Source organism: Hypanus sabinus, chromosome 15 (assembly GCF_030144855.1).
Source record: "Hypanus sabinus isolate sHypSab1 chromosome 15, sHypSab1.hap1, whole genome shotgun sequence".
NCBI lineage: Eukaryota > Metazoa > Chordata > Chondrichthyes > Myliobatiformes > Dasyatidae > Hypanus > Hypanus sabinus.
Window position 1 is genome coordinate 88,964,425 of NC_082720.1, and position 23,178 is coordinate 88,987,602.

Sequence of the window (23,178 nt, forward strand, 5' to 3'; positions counted from 1 at the left end):
CCACGTTGTAATATGAAATATTTACACAGAAAGATATTACAGGTGAGGATTTTTTAACTTTTAATTAAATCCGTATGGTAACATAAACAAATACATATTGCAAATGCTTTTTTTCGAACAGTGCCTGTAACACAGCTACTTTTAAATATACATACGTATCGGTAACACACAAATTACGTTGTGTATACTTTTTTTACTGAACAGTGCACGAACAACATTCCAATATCTCCTAACGACTGGTAAAAAATATATATATACTGCAGCCTACCAGGAAAAGTTATTGATCGCCTTCTTCATCTTCCTCCTCCGCACTAAAACCATCAAAGTCCTCTTCTTCAGTGTCCGAATTGAACAACCTCAGGATCTCGTCACTCACTTCAGCCTCTTCGTTGTCGCTCTCACTTGAGCGCACGCGGTCCTCTTCATCACGCAGCAGTCCAGCCTTTCGAAACCCGCTGGTGATGATGGATGTTGTGACACGGCTCCACGCATTTAGGATCCACTGGCAGACTTGAGTTAAAGATGCTCTTCGCATGCGTCCTGTTTTGGTAAAGGATTTCTCGCCGCTCGTCATCCAAGCCTCCCACTCAACGCGCAGCGCCACTTTAAATGCCCGGTTCATGCTGATGTCCAGTGGCTGTAAATACTTCGTGGTGCCCCCAGGAATCACATCTGGAATTGAGTTTGTACTCTTGATGGCAGCTTTCACTGAACTTTCAATGTCAGCCGCTTAAAAAATCACCATCGGTGGAAGCTTTAGTCCGGATGCTGTGCAGCTCAGAACACAAGTAAAATGCATTCTCTCATGGCCACTTGTTTTCAGTGTGATGGACGAGTCACCTTTTTTATTAACAGTCCGAGTGAGAGGCAGGTCAAACGTCAAAGGTACTTCATCAATATTTATGATATCATCTGGCTCGATGGAATTCTCCGCTATCTTTGAGTGAATGTGCGGAAGTTATTAAGCTTTTCCTCGTGGTCGGGAGGGAGCTGCTGACACAGAGTCGTGCGTACCCTGATGGACAGGCCTTTTCGTCTCATAAATCTAAAACACCACAATGGCCCACCTCTAAAATCTTCGATTTTCATTTTGGTGGCGATTGCTTTAGCCTTCAGTCTGATCTGCGCGGTGGAAACACCGCGGCCGCCTGCTCTCTGTGTGTTAACCCAGTCTTCAAGAAAGTTTTCAAGTTCGGCCCATCTGCTATGATTACCTCTGAAAGCTTTTGTCGTCTTTTTGCATTGACTCAGTTCTTCACGCTGGCGTCTCCACCGTCTCAACATAGATTCATTTATGCCAAGATTATGTGCCGCAGCTCGATTTCCTTCTTCAACTGCCAGATTGATCGCCTTTAACTTAAAAGCTGCATCATATGCTTTTCTTCCAGTGTTTTCCATGTTGATGAGGGTGAGTACAAATGACTGATTTACAATAATTTAATTGTGAAAGTGCGCTTGATTTATCGTACAATTTCATTGGACCTCTGTGAACTACTCATCAATTTTATTGGTCTACTGTTACGAGGCAAAATGTTTTTGGCGGCATGAAAAAAAAACATGCATTAGCCGCACCGTAGTATAGGCCGCAGTGTTGCCGCAGTGTTCAAAGCGTGGGAAAAAAGTAGCGGCTTATAGTCCGGAATTTACGGTAAAACTCTGATCTCAGGCTTCCACTGCCTTGCGGCTACACCCACTCATGGGCAAGGCTTCAGGAGTAAACCCCAAGGGAAAATCCAAAGCTGGATTCCCAAAGGCCGTCCTACATTGAGTTTAACATTGACTGGCAATGCCTGCGACGCTGCTGATGTCAAACTATATCGGTCTCTGTCGTCCCTTTGGATTAATCAGCTGCGTGGAGAGGGGGAGCCTACTGCATGGACAACAGCTCGCTGTCCAGATCATGTGGCCCTAGCTTACGTATCATGTAGACAGCTAGGATGCAACATCCATGGTTGACCCCGATCAACGGGGGGATCTCCAGCAGTGATGCCTCGTGCGAGTATGATCACAGTATGAAGCTGGTATGGTATCAGTCAGAAAGAGGCTTGTAAATGAAGTGACAACCTCACAACACCAGAGCTCTCTCTGCTTTCCTCCCACATCCCCAATATCATGTGGATTGGTAGATTAATTGGCTGCTGCAAATTACTCCTCCCCCCCCCCCCCCAACTCGTCCATTTACTTTTTATTTATTTAAAGATACAATTGATAAGAGAGGCCCTTCCAGCCCAATGAACTGCTCACAAGCAGCCTACCTATTTAACACTAGCCTAACCGCAGGACAATTTACCATGACCAATTAACCTACTACTAACTCCTACATCTTTGGACTGCGGGAGGAAACCAGAAGACCGAGAGGAACCCCACACGCTCACAGGAAGGACACGCAAACTTTCTTACAGAGGACACCACAATTGAACTCTGAGATTCGGCGCCCTGAATTGTATTAGCTTTGCAGTAAACGTTGCAATATACAGTATTGACACCCGTCTAGTCAGCTGCTCGATGTTTTCTTTTCATGTAGCATTCTCCAAGTCAGGTTTTTTAGCAGCGGTATCTTGGGGCCCAGGCCCGTACTTACTGGCCATTGTGTCACGGGTGTTTAGAGCACTCAAGCATAGAAGGATTCTTCATTGCTGTTTCCATAGCATTTCTTTTGACCAGTCAGGGTTGTTAGCCCTGAGATAAAATTCTGAATCTATAGGACTGGTGGATCACTCTTAATCTACCCTCTACCCTTTGACCTGTTTGGCCTGGGTGATCCTACCAAGAGCCAAAGCATAAAGCCCTGACTCCAGCCAGCACAGCTCTCTGGGTCATTGAGAGCTGTGTCAGCCTCCAAACCACGACAAGACTGTGGTCATCTTGGAGGTCCATTAACATTGCCACACAAGTTGATAGGGCGATTAAGAAGGCATATGGTATGCTGGCCTTCATTAGTCACATTGAGTTCAAGTGCAGTGAGATAATGTTGCAGCTCTATAAAACCATGGTTACACCACACTTGAATACAGGTTTCCCCCCGCTATTCGAAGGTAGAGCATACCTATGAAACGGTTTGTAAGCCAGAATGTCGTAAAGTGAAGGAGCAATTACCATTTGTTTATATGGGAAAAATTTGTGAGCGTTCGCAGACCCAAAAAAAAAAACCTACCAAATCATGCCAAATAACACATAATACCTAAAATAACAGTAACAATATAGTAAAAGCAGGAATGATCTGATAAATACACAGCCTATATAATGTAGGAATACTTTTCCGCAATTATTGCAGCACTGTCCACCGCAGCGAAAATCTCACACAAGTGCTCCCGGCAGAAACACTCTTTCCAGTGACCTTTAAACTATGAAGCTACCAAGTAACACATAAAAATACACAGCCTATATAAAATAGAAATAATGTATGCCCAGTGTAGACAGTGAGCACACTGATGATTGTGTGTTAGGCTAAGTCGTCGGAGGTTGGAGTGGTGGGAGGTAGAGGAGACTGGGGTGTCATCTCATCGTCGTCTGTTTCCATCAGGGCAGGCAGGTCACCTTCTGTGTCTGCCTGCCTTGATGTCGAAGGTCGAGTTTCGTCCTCTGCTGTGGCTGATGTGGAAGGCTTGAAAAACGACAGTATGCTTGACTGCTTAGCCTCGCGCATTTTTCTATCATACAGTTCTTTGTAAGCACTCAAACCATCCTGCAAATATGCCCTAAACCTATGTACCATTTCAAAATTAAAGTCATACATTTCTACAATCATTGCAGCGTTGTCAATCACAGCGAAAATCTCACACAATTACTTGACATTCAGTTCCTGGATGACTTCATTTTTGTTCACTATTGCATTTGGCTTCAGTTGTTATCCTTTCCTCTTCAGTTCTTCATCTGTCAGTTCTTGGTCATGGGATGCCAAAACCTGTTCAACATCATCTTCGTCAACTTCCACAAACCCTTAGCCAAGCTCACTATATCTTTACTTCGTTCACCATGATTGAAACACTTTAGTCTGTCTGGTTTTACACTGTGTAACACCCTTACATGCTCTTTTAGGCTTTTCCGATACCTTAGAACTCATCTTGCTAATAGATGCACAAAATAAATCGACATAAAGTACAGATGCTCACAGGCACGTGTTTAAGCAATGGAGGTTCCGGGGGAGGAGCTTGGCTGCTCGGCGCGCGTGCTGCCTTTTCTCGCATGCTACATTTTTCACGGGCTACCTTTTTTCGTAACAGTGAAAACACCTTGTTAGCAAAAAATGGTAACTAATGTAGGTCTTTCATAACAGCGAGGTGTCATAAAGCGAGCGTTCGAAAAATGGGGGACACCTGTATTGTGCTCAGTTCTGATCACTTCATTGAAGGAAGCTTTAGAGAGGGTCCAGAGGAAACGTAATAGGGTGCTCCCCAGATTAGAAGGAGTGTCTAATAAGGATAGCTTGAGCAAGATAGGGCTTTTCTCTTTGGCGTGCAGGACGATGATAAGAGACATGGATCAAGTAGACAGTCAGACTTTTCCCAAAGTAGAAATGGCTGATACGAGGGGCATAGTTCTAAGGTGATTGGAGGAAATTATAGAGGGATGACAGGGGTAGGTTTTTTTTACACATTGTGGTGGGTGTGAGGAACGTGCTGCCAAGGGTGGTGGTCGAGGCAGATACATTAGGGATGTTTAAGAGACTCTCAGATAGGCACATGGATGATAGAAAAATGGAGGTTATGTGGGAGAAAAAGGTTAGATTGATCTTAGAATAGGTTAAAATGTCAGCTCAACATGCATACTGTTCTTTGTTCAAAAATAGATTGTTAACTGTGAGAAAATGAGAGAAAAACGTACAAAGTGTTAACTGAAGGCAGGTGAACTGAGTGGAGAACAGCATGGTACAATGTGCTCTGTGAATTGTATCATGTAGTCCAAAATATCTGTTTATTTGTCTGTGAATCCCCCAGTGCCACAGACCCTCAGAATGGAGAAGAAGGAGAGCGGAGGAGAGAGGAAGAGGAACAGAGGGCTCGATTTTATTACAAGTCATTACCACGGTTTTCAGGATTGGATGCGGTTGGTTGGGTAAGAATAGCACTAAGGATCAACTTTATTTGCCATACGCACTTACATAAAGTCAAAGAACACTACAACACAGAAACAGGCCCTTTGGCCCATCTAGTCCATACTGAACTGTTAATCAGCCTAGTCGCATTGATACCTAGTCCCATCTACAACACAGTAACGGGCTATAGTCCAGAAACAGTTCAGCATAGCTCTGGTCCATGCCAAACTTCTGCCTAGTCCCATCAATCAGCACCCATACCACAGTCATCCATGTATTTATCCAACGTTCCCATGACTGTTGAAATCAAACCCTTTTCCACCACTTCTGCTGGCAGCTCATTCCACTCTCACTGCCCTCTGAAGAGGTTCCCCTTAAACAAGTCACCTTCAAATATATTTCTATATGTTAGGAATTGGCTGGGGTGTGTTGGTCAGGGTATGACACACAACAAAAAAACAACATTCAACAATTATAAAGAATTGTATAAAAAGAAAGTTAAAGTTTAAACTATGGACATGTGATGAAATTTGCACAAATAAGCAGCACGTGAGGTGAGCCCAACCAGAATCACTCGTGTACCTGAGTGTGCTCACACCTGATGAGCTAAAGAAGGGGTGTGCTGTCCCTCTGTTCATTCCCTTTGCCGGCAGAGAATGCTCTTGACCATATGCAGCCGTCTTCCAAGCTTTTTCAGGTTCCAGTAGAAGCCAGGCAGCCCCTGCCGAGCAGCATGGCTGACACACACTGGCATAATTGTGCACAATAGGGATAAGTAACATGACAATGTAGAGGGAGCTTCACTCTGTGTCTGTCCCCAGAGTGTGTGAGGGAACGGTGTGGAGGGAGATTCACTCTGTGTCTGACCCCAGGAGTGTGTGATGGGACAGTGTGGAGGGAGATTCACTCTGTGTCTGACCCCAGGAGTGTGTGATGGGACGGTGTAGAGGGAGCTTCACTCTGTGTCTGACCCCGGGAGTGTGTGATGGGACAGTGTGGAGGGAGATTCACTCTGTGTCTGACCCCGGGAGTGTGTGATAGGATGGTGTGGAGGAATTGATAAGTGATCTTGAAGTAAAGGAGCCATTAGGAAGTAGTGATCATAACATGATAAGTTTTCATCTACAATTTGAGAGGGATAGGGGCAGATCAGAGGTGTCAGTGTTGCAATTAAATAAAGGAGACTACGGAGCCATGAGGGAAGAGCTGGCCAAAGTTAAATGGGCAGATGCCCTGGCAGGAAAGACAGTGGATCAGCAGTGGTAGATATTCTTGGGGATAATACAAAAGATGCAAAAGCAGTTCATTCCAATGAGAAGGAAGGATTCAAAGAGGGGGAAGGGGCCACAGTGGTTGACAAAGGAAGTCAGAGATTGTATAGCATTAAAGAAAAAGAAGTATGACAGGGCTAAGATGAGTGGGAATACAGATGATTGGGAAAGTTTTAAGGAACAGCAGATCTTAACTAAAAAAGCAATACGGAGAGAAAAAATCAGGTATGAGCTCAGTCTAGCTAGGAATATAAAAGGGGATAGCAAAAGCTTTTTTAGCTATGTGAAGAGAAAGAAGATAGTTAAGAACAACGTTGGCCCCTTGAAGAATGAATTGGGAGAAATTGTTATGGGAAACAGGGAAATGGCAACAGAATTTAATGCGTACTTTAGATCTGTCTTCACCAGGGAGGACACAAGCAATCTCCCAGATGTATGGATGGGCCAGGGTCATAAGATATCAGAGGAATTGAAACAGATTGACATTAGGAAAGAAACTGTGATGAGTAGACTGATAGGATTGAAGGCTAATAAATCCCCGGGTCCAGATGGTCTGCATCCGAGGGTTCTAAAAGAGGTGGCTCAGGAAATTGCGGATGCATTGGTAATCATTTTCCAATGTTCCTTAGATTCAGGATCAATTCCTGAAGATTGGAGAGTGGCTAATGTTATCCCACTTTTCAAGAAGGGAGGGAAGGAGAAAACAGAGAACTATCGCCCTGTTAGCCTAACGTCAGTTGTGGGGAAGATGCTTGAGTCCATTATTAAGGACGAAATAGTGGCATATCTTGATGGCAGTAATAGGATTAGGCCGAGCCAGCATGGATTTACCAAGGGCAAATCATGCTTGACTAATCTGTTGGAGTTTTTTGAGGGTGTAACAAGGATGTTAGACAAGGGTAAGCCAGTGGATGTAGTGTACCTAGATTTTCAGAAGGCATTCGATAAGGTGCCACATAGGAGATTGGTGAGTAAAATCAGAGCTCATGGCATTGGGGGCAGGGTTTCAACATGGATAGAAAACTGGTTGGCAGATAGAAAGCAAAGGGTAGCAGTGAATGGGTGTTTCTCAGTCTGGCTGGAGGTGACTAGTGGGGTACCACAGGGCTCTGTATTGGGACCACAGCTCTTTACGATTTATGTCAACGATTTAGATGAGGGCATTGAAAACTATATCAGCAAGTTTGCTGACGATACTAAACTGGGTGGCAGTGTGACATGCGAAGAGGACGTTAGGAGAATACAGGGAGACTTGGATAGGCTGGGTGAGTGGGCAGATACTTGGCAGATGTCATTCAATGTGAATAAATGTGAAGTTATCCACTTTGGAAGCAGGAACAAGAGGGCAGAGTATTGTCTGAACGGTGTAGAGTTAGGTAAGGGAGAAATGCAAAGAGACCTAGGAGTCCTAGTTCACCAGTCAATGAAGGTGAATGAGCAAGTGCAACAGGCAGTGAAGAGGGCAAATGGAATGTTGGCCTTTATTACAAGGGGAATTGAGTACAAGAGCAAGGATGTCCTTTTGCATTTGTACAGGGCCCTGGTGAGACCACACCTGGAATATTGTGTACAGTTTTGGTCTCCAGGTTTAAGGAAGGACATTCTGGCAATTGAGGAAGTGCAGCGTAGATTCACTAGGTTGATTCCTGGGATGGCAGGGCTGTCTTATGCAGAGAGATTGGAGAGATTGGGCTTGTACACACTGGAATTGAGGAGATTGAGAGGGGATCTGATTGAAACATTTAAGATAATTAAAGGATTTGATAGGATTGAGGCAGGAAATATGTTCCAGATGTTGGGAGAGTCCAGTACCAGAGGGCATGGATTGAGAATAAGAGGTCAGTTATTTAAAACAGAGTTGAGGAAAAACTTCTTCTCCCAGAGAGTTGTAGAGGTGTGGAATGCACTGCCTCGGAAGACGGTGGAGGCCAATTCTCTGGATGGTTTCAAGAAGGAGCTAGATAGATATCTGATGGATAGGGGAATCAAGGGATATGGGGACAAGGCAGGGACTGGGTATTGATAGTGAATGATCAGCCATGATCTTAGAATGGCAGTGCAGACTCGAGGGGCCGAATGGTCTACTTCTGCACCTATTGTCTATTGTCTATTGAGGGAGCTTCACTCTGTGTCTGACCCCGGGAGTGTGTGATGGGGCAGTGCAGAGGGAGCTTCACTCTGTACGTACAAACAAGCTGGATGAACTCAGCAGGTCGGGCAGCATCGTTGAAATGAGCAGTCAGCGTTTTGGGCCGAGACCCTTCGTCAGGACGAAGGTTGTCCTGACGAAGGGTCTCGGCCCAAAACATTGACTGCTCATTTCAACGGATGCTGCCCGACCTGCTGAGTTCATCCAGCTTTTTTATATGTCTTGATTTGACCACAGCATCTGCAGTGTACTTTATGTTAGCTTCACTCTGTATCTGTCTCTGGGAGTACTGATGGGATGATGTTTGGAGGTCTTTCAAAGTTCATAAATGTCACCATATAAACCCTGAGATGAATTTTCTTGTGGACTTCACAGTAAATTCAAAGATGCACCATGGAATCAGTGAGAACCCACACACAAGAAAAATGCAGGAGGCAACAAACTGCAATTACAGAAAAGACAGAATGTAATAATAATTAAGTGTCAAAAGGTTCCTTACTGTTGTCAAACCTGGAATGGGGATGTGATGATAAGCTCCCACTACCTATTCAGACCTCCCAATGGCGTGCATCTCAGATAACCTATGGCAACCAAGTCCAACTCCTGTCCTTCACATGTGGTTTAGCTATTATGCCCATCAGAATAGTTTCTACTGACAGGAGGGGCAAGTACAGTGGATCAACATCAGCTACGATGTTGTGGCCATTACAGAGAATTGGGTGGCTCATGGGGCAGGAATGGTTACTTCGAGTGCCTGGCTTTAGATGTTTGAGAAAGGTCAGGGAGGGAGGCAAAAGAGGTGGGGCGTGGCACTGTTGATCAGAGATAGTGTCACGGCTGCAGAAAAGGAGGAAGTCATGGAAGGATTGTCTGCTGAGTCTCTGTGGGTGGAAGTTAGAAACAGGAAGGGGTCAATAACTCTACTGGGTGTTTTTTACAAACAAACCAATAGTAACAGGGACATCGAGGAGCAGATAGGAAGACAGATTCTAGAAAGGTGTAAAAATAACAGGGTTGTCGTAGTGGGAGATTTTAATTTCCCAAATATTGATTGGCATCTCCCTCAAGCAAAGGGTTTAGATGGGGTGGAGTTTATTAGGTTTCCTGACACATACAACATGCTGGAGGAACTCAGCAGGTTGGGCAACATCCGTGGAAACGAGCAGTCAACGTTTCGGAAATTTTGACTGCTCGTTTCCATGGATGCTGCCCGGCTGGCTGAGTTCCTCCAGCTTGTATGTGTTGCTTTGACCCCAGCATCTGCAGTGTACTTTGTGTTTAGGTTTCCTGACACATTATGTCGATAAGCTTACAAAATGAAAGGCTGTACTTGACCTCGTATTGGGAAATGAACCTGGTCAGGTGTCAGTGGGAGAGCATTTTGGAAATAGTGATCACAATTCTATTTCCTTTACCATAGCATTGGAGAGGGATAGGAACAGGCAAGTTAGGAAAGCGTTTAATTGGAGTAAGGGGAAATATGAGGCTGTCAGGCAGGAACTTGGAAGCATAAATTGGAAACAGATGTTCTCAGGGAAATGTACGGAAGAAATGTGGCAAATGTTCAGGGGGATATTTGCGTGGAGTTCTGCATAGGTGTGTTCCAGTGAGACAGGGAAAGGATGGTAGGGTACAGGAACCATGGTGTACAAAGGCTGGTGAAAATCTAGTCAAGAAGAAAAGAAAAGCTTACAAAAGGTTCAGAGAGCTAGGTAATGTTAGAGATCTAGGAGATTATGAGGCTAACGGGAAGCAGCTTAAGAATGAAATTAGAGAGCCAGAAGGGGCTATGAGAAGGCCTTAGTGAACAGGATTAAGGAAAACCCCAAGGCATTCTACAAGAATGTGAAGAGCAAGAGGATAAGACGTGAGAGAATAGGACCAATCAAGTGTGACAGTGGAAAAGTGTGTATGGAACCAGAGGAGATGGCGGAGGTACTTTATGAATACTTTGCTTCAGTATTCACTACGGAAAAGGATCTTTAGTGATTGTAGGGATGACTTACAGTAGATTGAAAAGCTGGAGCATATAGACATTAAGAAAGAGGATGTGCTGGAGCTTTTGGAAAGCATCAATTTGGATAAGTCAGGACTGGATAAGATGTACCCCAGGCTACTGAGGGAGGTAAGGGAGGAGATTGCTGAGCCTCTGGTGAAGATCTTTGCATCATCAATGGGGACAGGAGAGGTTCCAGAGGATTAGAGGGTTGTGGTTGTTGTCCCCTTGTTCAAGAATGGGAGTAGAGTTGGCCTGGGAAATTATAGACTAGTGAGTCTTACTTCAGTGGTTGAAGTTGATGGAAAAGATCCTGAGAGGCAGGATTTATGAACATTTGAACATATTATGATTAGGAATAGTCAGCATGGCTTTGTCAAGGGCAAGTCCTGCCTTACGAGCCTGATTGAATTCTTTGAGGGTGTGACTAAACACGTTGATGAAGGTAGAGCAGTAGGTGCAGTGTATATGGATTTCAGCAAGGCATTTGATAAGGTACCCATGCAAGGCTTATTGAGAAAGTAAGGAGGCATGGGATCCAAGGGGACCTTGTTTATGGATCTGAAATTGGCTTGTCCACAGAAGGCAAAGAGTGGTTGCAGACTGGTCATATTCTGCATGGAGGATGGTGACCAGTGGTGTGCCTCAGGGATCTGTTCTGGGACATCTACTCTTAGTGATATTTATAAATGACCTGGATGAGCAAGTGGAGGGATGGGTTAGTAAATTTGCTGATGACACAAAGGTTGGAAGTGTTGTGGATAGTGTGGAGGGCTGTCAGAGGTTACAGCGGGAGATCGATAGGATGCAAAACTGGGCTGAGAAGTGACATATAGAGTTCAACCCAGATAGTGTGAGGTGGTTCATTTTATTAGGTCAAATATGGCAAAATATCATATTAATGGTTAGACTCTTGGCAGTGTGGAAGATCAAAGAGATCTTGGAGTGCAAGTCCATAGGACACTCAAAGCTGCTGCGCAGGTTGACTTTATGATTAAGAAGGCATAAGGTGCATTGACCTTCATCAACCGTGGGATTGAGTTTAAGAGCCAAGAGGTAATGTTACAGCTATATACGACCCTAGTCAGACCCCACTTGGAGAACTGTGCTCAGTTCTGGTCATCTCATTACAGGAAGGATGTGGAAACTGTAGAAAGGGTGCAGAGGAGATTTACAAGAATGTTGCCTGGATTGGGGAGCATGTCTTATGAGAATAGGTTGAGTGAACTCGGCCTTTTCTCCTTGGAGTGATGGAGGGTGAGAGGTGACCTGATAGAGGTGTATAAGATAATGAGAGTCATTGATTGTGTGGATAGTCAGAGGCTTTTTCCCAGGGCTAAAATGGCTAACACGAGAGGGCACAGTTTTAAAGTGATGGGAGTAGGTACAGAGGAGATGTCAGGGGTAAAGCAAGTACAGGGTTCTGAGTTGGATGACCAGCCATGATCATACTGAATGGCGGTGCAGGCTCGAAGGGCCAAATGGCCTACTCCTGCACCTATTTTCTATGTTTCTAGGGGTAAGTTATTTACACAGGGAATGGTGAATGTGTGGAATGGGCTGCCGGCGATGGTGGTGGAGGTGGATACGATAGGGACTTTTAAGAGACTCCTGGACAGGTACATGGAGCTTAGAAAAATAGAGGGCTATGAGTAACCCTAGGTCAGGGGTCAGCAACCTTTACCACTGAAAGAGCCACTTGGACCCGTTTCCCACAGAAAAGAAAACACTGGGAGCCACAAAACCCGTTTGACATTTAAAATGAAATAACACTGCATACAACGTTTTTTTTTGCCTTTATGCTATGTATAAACAAACTATAATGTGTTGCATTTATGAAATTGATGAACTCCTGCAGAGAAAACGAAATTACATTTCTGCATGCAACAAAAACATTTTGAACTCCGAAAAAAAGACGTTGGGTTGAAGGTTACTTTTAAGTAAAATACTCAATGTCTATTTGAGTCCTTCTTGTATTTATGAAAAACGCCGAACTTAAATTTTCCGCCAGCAGCAAACCAAAAATAACGTCAGCCAGCTGTCAACCTGAAAAATAAAAGGACTATTTCACTGAACAATGAAAAAATATGAATATATGTAAAATAATAGGCAATTAAAATATTTATTATACTTGGTTAATGGGATTTCTGCTCCTGGACCTCAGCGCACAGCGTCTGCACATCAGGGCTGTATGACGTCACCTTCATCTTTACACAGGATCGCAAGCTGTCATCTGTGAGGCATGCACGATGTTTGTTTTTAATAAAGTTCATGTTGGAGAACACCTGCTCACATACATATGTGGATCCAAAGATCGACAGGACTCCAAGCGCATACTTTTTAATGTTATATAAATGTCGGGGATAGCATTCCATGTTTCGAACACAAATTTGCCCGGTTTTGGGAGGTTTTCAATATCACTCCATTTGTGATTCTGAGCAAGAACGGCCTTCTGACGGGCAACATCTTCAAGGTCTGCTGTCAAGCATCTAAACTTGGACACCCATATGTCTTTGTCGGCTATGTCGGCCAGTTCCATCTCAAGATCAGGTTGACTCACACCTGCCAATGCAGTCGTATTCATTAGGGAAGGATCGATGCTTAGGGGAGTGACCGGGAAGGATAATGTGTTTTTTTCGTCTCTAAACTCACAGAAGCGTTTCCCAAACGATGTTTGCATTGCGATGATTGCAGAATGTAAATACTCCGAATTTATCATGTCGTGACCTTGTTTGAACTCTCTCAAATTGGGGAAGTGAGACAAAGTGCCTTTCTGTAAATCTCTGGCAAGCACTGTCAACTTGCGCTCGAATGCCAAAACATCCTCCAACATGTGTAGGGCTGTACGTCCTTTCCCCTGAAGAGCTGTGTTCAGCGTGTTCAGGTGCGCTGTCATGTCTACCATGAAGTGTAGCTTGTCCAGCCACTCTGGCTGTTCCAGCTCAGGAAAGGTGAGCCCTTTGCTGCCCAGGAAAGTTTTCACTTCTTCCAGACACGCGACAAAGCGTTTCAGCACCTCCCCTCTGGACAGCCACCGGACTTTGTTGTGCAGCAGGAGATCAGAATATGTGTTTTCCAGCTCGTCCAGTAACAAATGGAATTGACGGTGATTTAAACTTTTTGCCATTATTTTATTGACAATCTGAATGACAACATCCATTACTTCTGTGCATTCCGGAGGAAATGTTTGAGCGCACAGTGCCTCTTGGTGCAAGATGCAGTGAAAAGTCAGCAGCTTTCTGTCCAGCGACTTCTGCAGTAAAGCCACAAATCCCTTGTGCGTTCCCGTCATACTCGGTGCCCCATCAGTAGCTACTGACACCAGGTGGGTGGTCTTTATTCCTTTGGCTCTTAAACAATTCAAGACAGCCTCACAGATGTCCTCCCCCCATGTTTGGTCTTTTAGAGGTATCAACTCAATCAGTTCTTCCTGTGGCCCGGCAGAGTTTACATACCGGCAGAACAGCGCTACTTGTTCGATATCACCTTTGTCTTTAGACTCATCACAGGCAATCGAGTAGGCCACAGCTGAATTGATGTCTTTAATTTGCTGTCTTGTGATGTCTTCTGCCATTTTTATGGTTCTGTCTTTGACAGTCTTTGCAGAGAGGGGCATAACCCTGATTTTCTGCACAATTTCACTCTTGTTTTTAAAGTCCGTGAATAGATGTTCTGAAATCTTACTGAAAGATTCTTTTATATATTCACCATCTGTAAACTGCTTCCCGTGCCTGACTATTTCCTGAGCGGCAATATAACTGGCGTATGTCGTTGATTTTCCAGACTTCATCCATTTCTTGAAATGACTTTTGCTCAGATCAACCTTCCGCATCAGTTCCGAAATGGCTTTTTTTCTCTCATCTCCATCCGGATATTTTTGAGCAAAGGCTGCGTGTTTATTCTGGAAATGCCTTGCGACATTTGACTTTTTGTTGTTTGCTAGTTTCTCATTGCATATTAAGCATACCGGTAAACCAGTCTCGTCAACAGTGAAAGCAAATGAATCTGTCCACGTATCATTAAACGTTCTGTTTTCTTCAGTCACTTTTCTTTTTTTAGAATTCTCCATAGTTAGCCTACCTTGGATCAAAAAATTAAAGAAATCGCGCACTGGCGGGTGTCAGGTATTGGCAGTGGTGACGTATATTAATAGCGATAAAAACACGTTGTAGCGGTGTGCTCACGCAGTCAGTAAACTGCAGTCGAATAACTTTATTCGAACTAAACAGCCTTGCTTTTAAGCCTCCCTCAACCCCGCCCCCATGGGCGCGGATGCTCCAAAAGACACGTACTCACAAACCCCCGTAGGCTATCTCCCTTAGCCTGAACACTGGCTAATTGTGAGCCGGTTCCAATGTGCCAGGAAATGGGTCGCCAAAACGTCTTATTTAGATTGTACAAGATCACCATAATCTTCAAATTTAGAATTACATTTCAAAAACTAACAAACTAACATAAAATACATTTTAATTAAATACTGACCAATTATTTCCCAAAGCCACAGGGAGCCGCAGCACAGAGGTGAAAGAGGCGCATGCAGCTCCGGAGCTGCGGGTTGCCGACCCCCGCCCTAGGTAATTTCTAAAGTGCGTACACATTCGACACAGCATTATGGGCCGAAGGGCCTGTATTGTGCTGTAGGTTTTCTGTGTTTCTAAGTACAGGTTACTGATGTCAAAATCAGTCACTCGGGCAGATGGGGCTTGTCAGTTGTGGTCGGCAGCTCTAGGAAAAGGAAAACTAATTTCGAACCTCCACTGCCTCGCAGTTATACCTACTCATGGGGAAAGCTTTGGGAGTAATCCTCGAGAGAAGAATCTGGAGCTGGAATACCTAAGGCAGTCCTACATTGAGCTCAACACTGACCAGAAACTCCTGTGACGCTGCTGGTACCAAACTGTATCAGTCTCCGCCATTCCTTCGGATTCATCAGCTGCTGCATGGGTAACAGCTTATTCTGCATATCGTACTGCACTGGCTTGCATATCATGCAGACAGCTGGGACACAACATCACCCTGACCAATGGAGGGCCTCAAGGAATATCGAGAACCTGAGATGATGGGTCCATGAAAAGAGTCCATAGTTGAGCATTGGCTTAAGTGAAGTTATCTCCTCTGGTTCATGAACTTGGTGGTTGAGAGTTAATAATTGGCCCTGAACCTGGTGGTCTGGGCACACAGTACACAGCCACAAAATTTCCAGATGCATTCTGTTGCTGGCCCATTGGAAGCATCTTCACTGACTCACTTTCCTTCCGTTCCAGGGTGCTGCTGCCGTGGTGCTCCTGCAGTTCGTCAGACACCTGCACCGCCAGTCCTGTCACCGCAGCGGGCCCCAGGACAGTGACGTGGGCTTGCGTGTCCGTATTGCAGAGTTTGTGGCTTCAGCACTGACACCAGACCGAATCAGTAAGTTTTCTTTTCATTGAACGTACACCAGTCCTGGGGTGACAGAGGATTGAGAGGTCTGCCAAGGGGATCATCAGAGATATTTATCAGGAGAGCTGCATATGGAGGGCTTCCCATCTATCCAACAATCCCTTTGACCCCCAACCATAAGGCGGGAGGTACTGTAGCTTTAGGACAGGTACTGTTAGGATGGGAACCAGCTTCCCGTGAGGCTACCGCATTCCCTGCCACCACTACTACTTACTTTGTAACTTGTGTCGTAAGTGCACCTTATTATTTGTTAATTTATCTTATCTAGTATTTTATGTTGTGTGTGAGTTGAATGTCCAGTGTTGAGTACCTTGGACTGGACAGACGTCGTCTCATTTGACTCTGTATTTGTGTATGGTTGACATTAAACTTGAACTTGACAAGATGCGTGCAGATGAGACATTTGGAAAGGTGTGGTGTGCCATGCTGATGTTGCAGTTCGCACGATGCTTTTACAGTTCTGGGCGTCCTCCGTAGGAAAGTTTGTGTGTCCGTTCTGTAAAGCGCTTGGGTCTCGCGATCTAAAGACTTACGGGTTAGTAGGGTAATTGGTCACTGGTTTGCTCAGAGCTGCAGCTCAGTGGGCTGGAAAGGCCTGTTCCACGGTGTATCTCTAAACAGACATGGAACTGTACTGTACAGGCCCTTCGGTCCATGAAATGCTGAACTTTAGAGCAATCTAACCTTCTCTCCTTCATAGCCCTCCATGTTTCTATCATCTATATGCCTATCAAAAAATTCACAAGTCCATCACCACCCTGACAAGGTGTTCCATGCACCCACCACTCTGTGTTAAAACCTACCTCTGACATCCCTGCGGGCTTTCCTCGAAACACCTTAAAATTATGCCCCTCATGTTAACCTATTCTGTCCTTAATCTTTTTGATATTTTCATCTTGTTCACCTCTGTCAAGACACCTCTCATCCTCGTTTGCTCCAAAGAGAAAAGCTCCAGTTCACTCAATCTAGTCTCATAAGATATGCTGTCTAATCCAGGCAGCGTCCCTGTAAATTTCCCCTGTACCCTCTCTAAAGCATCCACATCCTTCCTAATGTTAAGGTTAAGGCTACGCAGTGGAGGATCACCAGTTGTCTTGCAATCCACCCCTGTCTGTCAAGGACTGTGTGGTGGCTGCCCATGCAACAGCCTCCCCATGTTAAAGTCACGCCCAATCATTTTCCATTAAGAGAATCCACCGGAATATCCTGGATTATTTAATTACAGTTGAGCCCTTCCAGTCCACCGAGCCACACCACCTAGTGGCCCACTGATTTAACCCTGGCTTAATCACACAACAGTTTACAATGATTAATTAACCTACTAACCAGTACATCTCTGGACTGTGGAAGGAAACCAGAGGAAACCCGCACGCAGTTGGCAAGAATGTACAGACTTTCTTCCAGAGGATGCTGGAATTCGCAGTTGGGAAGAATGTACAGACTTATTTCCAGAGGATGCTGGAATTCGCAGTTGGGAAGAATGTACAGACTTATTTCCAGAGGATGCTGGAATTCGCAGTTGGGAAGAATGTACAGACTTATTTCCAGAGGATGCTGGAATTCGCAGTTGGGAAGAATGTACAGACTTATTTCCAGAGGATGCTGGAATTTTCAGTTGGGAAGAATGTACAGACTTTCTTCCAGAGGATGCTGGAATTTGCAGTTGGGAAGAATGTACAGACTTTCTTCCAGAGGATGCTGGAATTCACAGTTGGGAAGAATGTACAGACTTTCTTCCAGAGGATGCTGGAATTTGGCTCCAAACTCCAACACCTTTAGCTTAAGCCCTTAACCCTACTGGGTCGTGGGCTACTGACAGCAGCTTGCCAGAGTCCTCTGTCCTGGTGTAGCCGATCAAAGATCCCTCCTCTCTTCAGTGTTTCTCTAACTCTGGGTTTTAGTGCGATGGAGCTGCTAGCTCCATGCCAAACCCCTCCTCCGGCAGCCGGGTTTGGACCATCTATGGTGAAGATAGTGTCGCTAATGAACTGATGTGATGATCAGTAAATGGGAAAGGATGCAGAATTGTGAGTTTTGGAAGCCCCTCGGAATAAGTGGCTCCCAGATTGATTTCTACAGCAATAGACTACCCCTTTTCGAGAACATCATGCTCGAGTTGAATGATTGCACTCCTATTTGAATCATTATCAGATTTATTTTATAGGTGCAGTACAGTGCTACAACATAAAATTAATGAATCTTGTTCATTTCTTCCTCCTTGCCCATTCACTCCTCTCCTGCACACCTTTTCTTGCTTTCTGTCATAGAGATCAGCCGGTGCATTCTGCCTCCGTGCGTGGGGCCCAACACCATCAGCAGCTCCGTGCTTCCACGTTCTGCATGCACGGGTTCATCCACTCCAGCAGATGGTGCTGCAGCCTTGTTTCAGACCAGCCAGGAAAACTTCAACACTATTGAACAAGGTACGTCTTGGAAACATACGAATTCTCTCTGACATGTGCTTGTTGAAAGTGATTAATGGAACTCAGAGTCAGGTTTATGATCACAGACATATGTCATGAAATTTGTTGTTTTAAGGCAGCAGTACAGTGCAGTACATAAAATGCACATATACTGCGGATTCCGGTTAACCAGGCACATTGGGACCAGTACATTTTGGCTCATTTAAGCAGCTGCCCCAATTAGCCAAAGTTTCATGGAAATAGTTGAAAAGATATTTTTTAAAAAAGACAAACTACCGTTTGACTGAGTAACAAATTATGTATTTAAATGAAATACAGAACAAATTAGAATACTGCTAATAGTACTACAGTACTGTAAAACTGTATTAGTTAATAATTATCAATAGAAGAATTCATCCAGTGTACGATACCGTGTCTTTTTGATTGACTGTAAATGAACAAAATCAATGCTTTGGCACTAGTTAGAAACTGTTCGGCAACAGCCTCCTGTCCCAATTAAGCGGCGTAGAGTCCCAAATAAACAAAGGAAATCCCGGCTATTTTATCAAATTGTTTTTTGTTCTTTAAGAATTGTTCCAAATAAGTGGTTTCCCCAATTAAGCAGAATCTATTTCTTATTGTAACATAGCAAATTTTTAAATATTGCACTGTGGCTTCAAAACAACAGATTTCAGATAACTGTCATTGATAATAAAACTGAGTTTGAGTTTCTTTTCTCGCTGTATGTTATTACTTGTCACAGGTAATTGGGCAGTACTACTGTGTGTGAACATGCAAGGACAGAATATTGACAGGGAAAAGGAACCAATCAGAATCAGGTTTATTATCACCATCTTAAGATGTAAAATATTATGTTTAGTGGCAGCAGTGCAGTGTAAAGGCATAAACTTGCTATATAATTACAAAAGCATGAGGTAAAAATGAATAACAAGATAGTGTTCATGAGTTCACGGACTGTTCAAAAATAGGTTTAAAAAGACTGATTTTTAGAAGAGAAAAAAAATTAAAGATTAGCTTTATTTGTCACATGTACATTGAAGCACACAGGGAAATGCATCATTTGCGTCAAAGACCACCACAGTCCAGGAATATTCTGGGGCAGCCCACAAGTGTCACTGTGCATCTGGTGCCAGCATAGCATGTCCACAACTCACTAACCCTAACCTGTACAACTTCTGGAATGTGGGAGGAAACCAGAGCACCCGGAGGAAATTTATGTGGTCACAGGAAGAACATATAAAATCCTTACAGACAGTGGGGGAATCGAACCCTGATTGCTGATCCCTGGCTCTGTAATAGTTACACTAACCCACTATACTACCATACTTGCACTGTCTTTGTGTCCAGTGGTCCATCTTCTGCTTGATGGAGGGGGGAAGAAGAGAATGGTCAGTATTGAATGGGCCTCTGGTTGCAGAGGCTGCTTTCCGGAGGCAGTGAGAAGTTTAGACAGAGTCCATAGAGGGGAGGCTGGTTTCCATGATCTGCTGAGGTACGTCCACACCTCTGCAGTTTCTTGCAGTCGCATTCAGGGTAGTTGCCATACCAACCCATGATGCATCCCATAGGAGTATTTCTACTGTGCATTGCTGAAAATTGGTGAGGGAATTGAAAGCTCTTGTTATGGAAGATTGGCGTTTACTGATTAAATGGTCTCTGTCAACTTACACTGGTCCCTCAATCGCACTTTATTTACTTGTGCACAAGGAGACCAACATGGCCCCTCTCACCAAACTTTATTCATCTATTTAGAGACAGCGCAGAACAGGCCTTTCCGGCTCAACGAGACGCACCACCCAGCAACCCATCTATTCAACACTAGCCTAAGCACAGACAATTTACAATGACCAATTAACTACTGACTGGTACACGTTTGGAATGTGGGAGGAAACTGGTGCACCTGGACAAATCCCACGTCACATGGGAAGGAATGTACAGACTTGCTTATAGAAGACATCAGAACTGAACCCCAAACTCTCATGTTCCTAACAGTAAAAGTGTCTCACTGCTGTGCTACCGTGGCAGCCCCTTCTGAAGTTTAAACCAAGAAATGGCCATTTTTATATAGGATTTACTAGTTGGATACAGATATTGACTAAATAGTAACCTTGTGTTTGTTCAAGTTCCTAGAGACAAACTGTCAACCAACACCTCCCAATTTCTGGAGGCAAATTGCTGACCAACATCTTGACTATAATGCCTCCATTCAAGGCTCCAAACAATCCTTCCAGTGAGTCTACTGTGGTCTATTGTGTCTCATGCTCCCAACGCAGCCTCTTCAACGTTGGTGTGACTCGTAAATTGCGTGTCTACTTCATTGAGCACCTCTACTCCAGCTCCCAAAAGCAGGACTTTGCAGTGGCCAACCATTTTAATTTCCATTCCAGTTCCAGAATGTCAGACCATGGTCTCCTCTAGTCCATGATGAGGCCTCCCTTAGGGTGCAGGAGCAGTACCTTGTATTCCATCTGGGTAACCTCCAACCTGGCATCAATATCTATTTCTTCCAGTAAAAAAAAAATCCTTATTCCCTCAGCTCATCTATTCCTCACTCTGGCCTCATGCCTCTTCTCACCTGCCTATCACCTTCCCCTGGGTCCCCTCTCCATCCCTTTTTCTGCATGGTCAACTCTCCTCTCCTATCAGATTCCTTCTTCTCCAGCCCTTTACCTTTCCCGCCCACCTGGCTTCACCTATCACCTTCTAGCTATCCTCCTTCCCCTCCCACTTCCTTTTTACTCTGGCGTCAACCACCTTCTTTTCCAGTCCTGAGGAAGGGTCTTGACTGTTTATTCGTTTCCATGGGTGTATCCTGACCTGCTGAGTTCCTTCAGCATTTTGTGTGTGTTGCTTCAAATTCCTTAATTGCCTAATCAATCACTAATCACATTATGGTAATACAGGTATTAATACCCAATGGAATTTCCACATTAGTCAATAATACTTCAGAATTAGTAACTGACCAATAGTAAGTGTCACCTTCATTGTCTCCATACACCAAATAGCTCCAGTCCCCTGCTGTGCAAAGGGAAACTATGCTCTTCTTGTCTGAGTTTACTACACACTGTCAGTAAGCTATCCTTGCCTGGACGTTACCTTAACCCTCGCCTTGTCACGGCTTGATTGTGAACTTCAGGAAGGGGAAGTAGAGGGAATACACACCAGTCCTGATTGAAAGATCTGCATTGGAAAGGGTGAGCACGGTCAAGTTCCTGGTTGTCAACATCTCTGAAGATCTATCCTGGGCCAGACATATTGATACAATTACAAAGAAGGCACAACAGTGGCCATATTTCATTAGGAGTTTGAGGAGAGTTAGTACAGGTAGTCCCCGAGTTACGAACGTTCGACTTACGGACAACTCGTACTTACGAACTGAGGAAGGAGAACGCCGTCCGCCGTTTTAAGTCGGATTGCGACGCTGTCTGTCATTTTAAGTCGTTGCCGTTGACTCTGTGTTGAGTGTTTAACTTTGTATTTGGCTTAAATTTTTCTTAGTAAGATTCACCCTGACACCCCCCCTCCCTCCCCTGTTCTGGTCGGCTGGTGGCGCAATGAGATTAGCACAGGGCTGGAGAACGGAGGTTCCCATGTTTGATTTAGTGACAGACCGCTCCCATACTGGTTTGATGTCAATCCAGTGACTCCCGTTCTATCCATGCCAGGTTGATGTCGAGCTCACAACTTGACCTCATTAAAAAAAAAACACTGCAACCTCCAGTTTAAATTCCCACGCGGAATATTGTGGAGGATCAAATACCCAAACCCAGCACAACCCCCACTTGTACCTTTTAGCCTGTCTCAATGTGGTGGTCCTTAGGACCCAGCGGACCTTGGGAGCTGGCGGAGCTCAGGACCCGCCACCCGCAGTGTTTCTGTTCAATTGACAGGAAGCGATCATGATTGAAAATAAAGTGGAAGTAATAAAGCATTTGGAAAGGGGTGAAACGCCATTGGTCATTGGAAAAGCGTTAGGCTACAGTCAGTCTAACGATTGGAACAATTTTAAAGGATAACGGATAAAGTGAGAATAATGGAGCATGAGAAAGGCCCTGCCTCGATGAAAGCTACAATTATTACTAAGCAACATGGTTACTTAATTATTGGAATATATACATTTCTTAATTGTTTTATATGCATAGAAAGGTAAAATATATACTAAGACAGACGTTTGACTAACCGACGCTAAATAATACCGAATGTACTTGTTCCGACTTACGTACAAATCCGACTTAAAAGATGTACTCAGGAACGGAACTCGTACGTAACCTGGGGACTGCCTGTATGTTCCCAAAGACATTCACAGATTTCTACAGATGTACCATGGAGAACGTTCTGACTGCTGCATCACCATCTGGCTTGGAGGGGCCACTGCCAGGATTGGGAAAAAGCTGCAGAAAGTTGTAAACTCCATCATTGGCACTAGCTTCCCCAGTATCGAGGACATCTTCAAACGGTGATGCCTCAAAAAGGTGGCATCGATCATAAAGGACCCCATCACCCAGAACGTGCCCGCTTCTCATTGCTGCCGTCCGGAGGAAGTACGGAGAAGGAGGCGCACACTGAATGTTTTATGAACAATTTCTTCCCCTCTGCCATCAGATTTCTGAATGGACAGTGAACCCATGAACACTACCTCACTGCTTTTCCTCTCTTTTTGCATTATTTATTTAACTTATTTTTTAGTAGACATACAGTATACTTATTGTAATTTATATTTTTAATTTTGTATTGCAAAACAACTATTTCACAACATGTGCTGGTGAAAATAAACCTGATTCTTGTACAAGATTACAGGACATTCTGCCCATTAAATCTCTGTTGGGATAATATGCCTCAGTTTTTGGATGTGGTGAGGGATCCTG

The 23,178-nt window shown here is 44.3% G+C and overlaps 1 protein-coding gene across 1 annotated transcript in view; it reads left to right on the plus strand.

Annotated features, from left to right (window-relative positions):
* dele1 (DAP3 binding cell death enhancer 1) overlaps positions 1–23,178 on the plus strand; it is a 68,613-nt gene that overhangs the window by 12,615 nt on the left and 32,820 nt on the right. Inside the window, exons 3-5 of the mRNA XM_059990688.1 lie at positions 4,938–5,055; positions 15,716–15,860; positions 18,158–18,313. Coding sequence (XP_059846671.1) covers positions 4,938–5,055; positions 15,716–15,860; positions 18,158–18,313 — 419 coding nt within the window. The remainder of the gene's footprint in view (positions 1–4,937; positions 5,056–15,715; positions 15,861–18,157; positions 18,314–23,178) is intronic.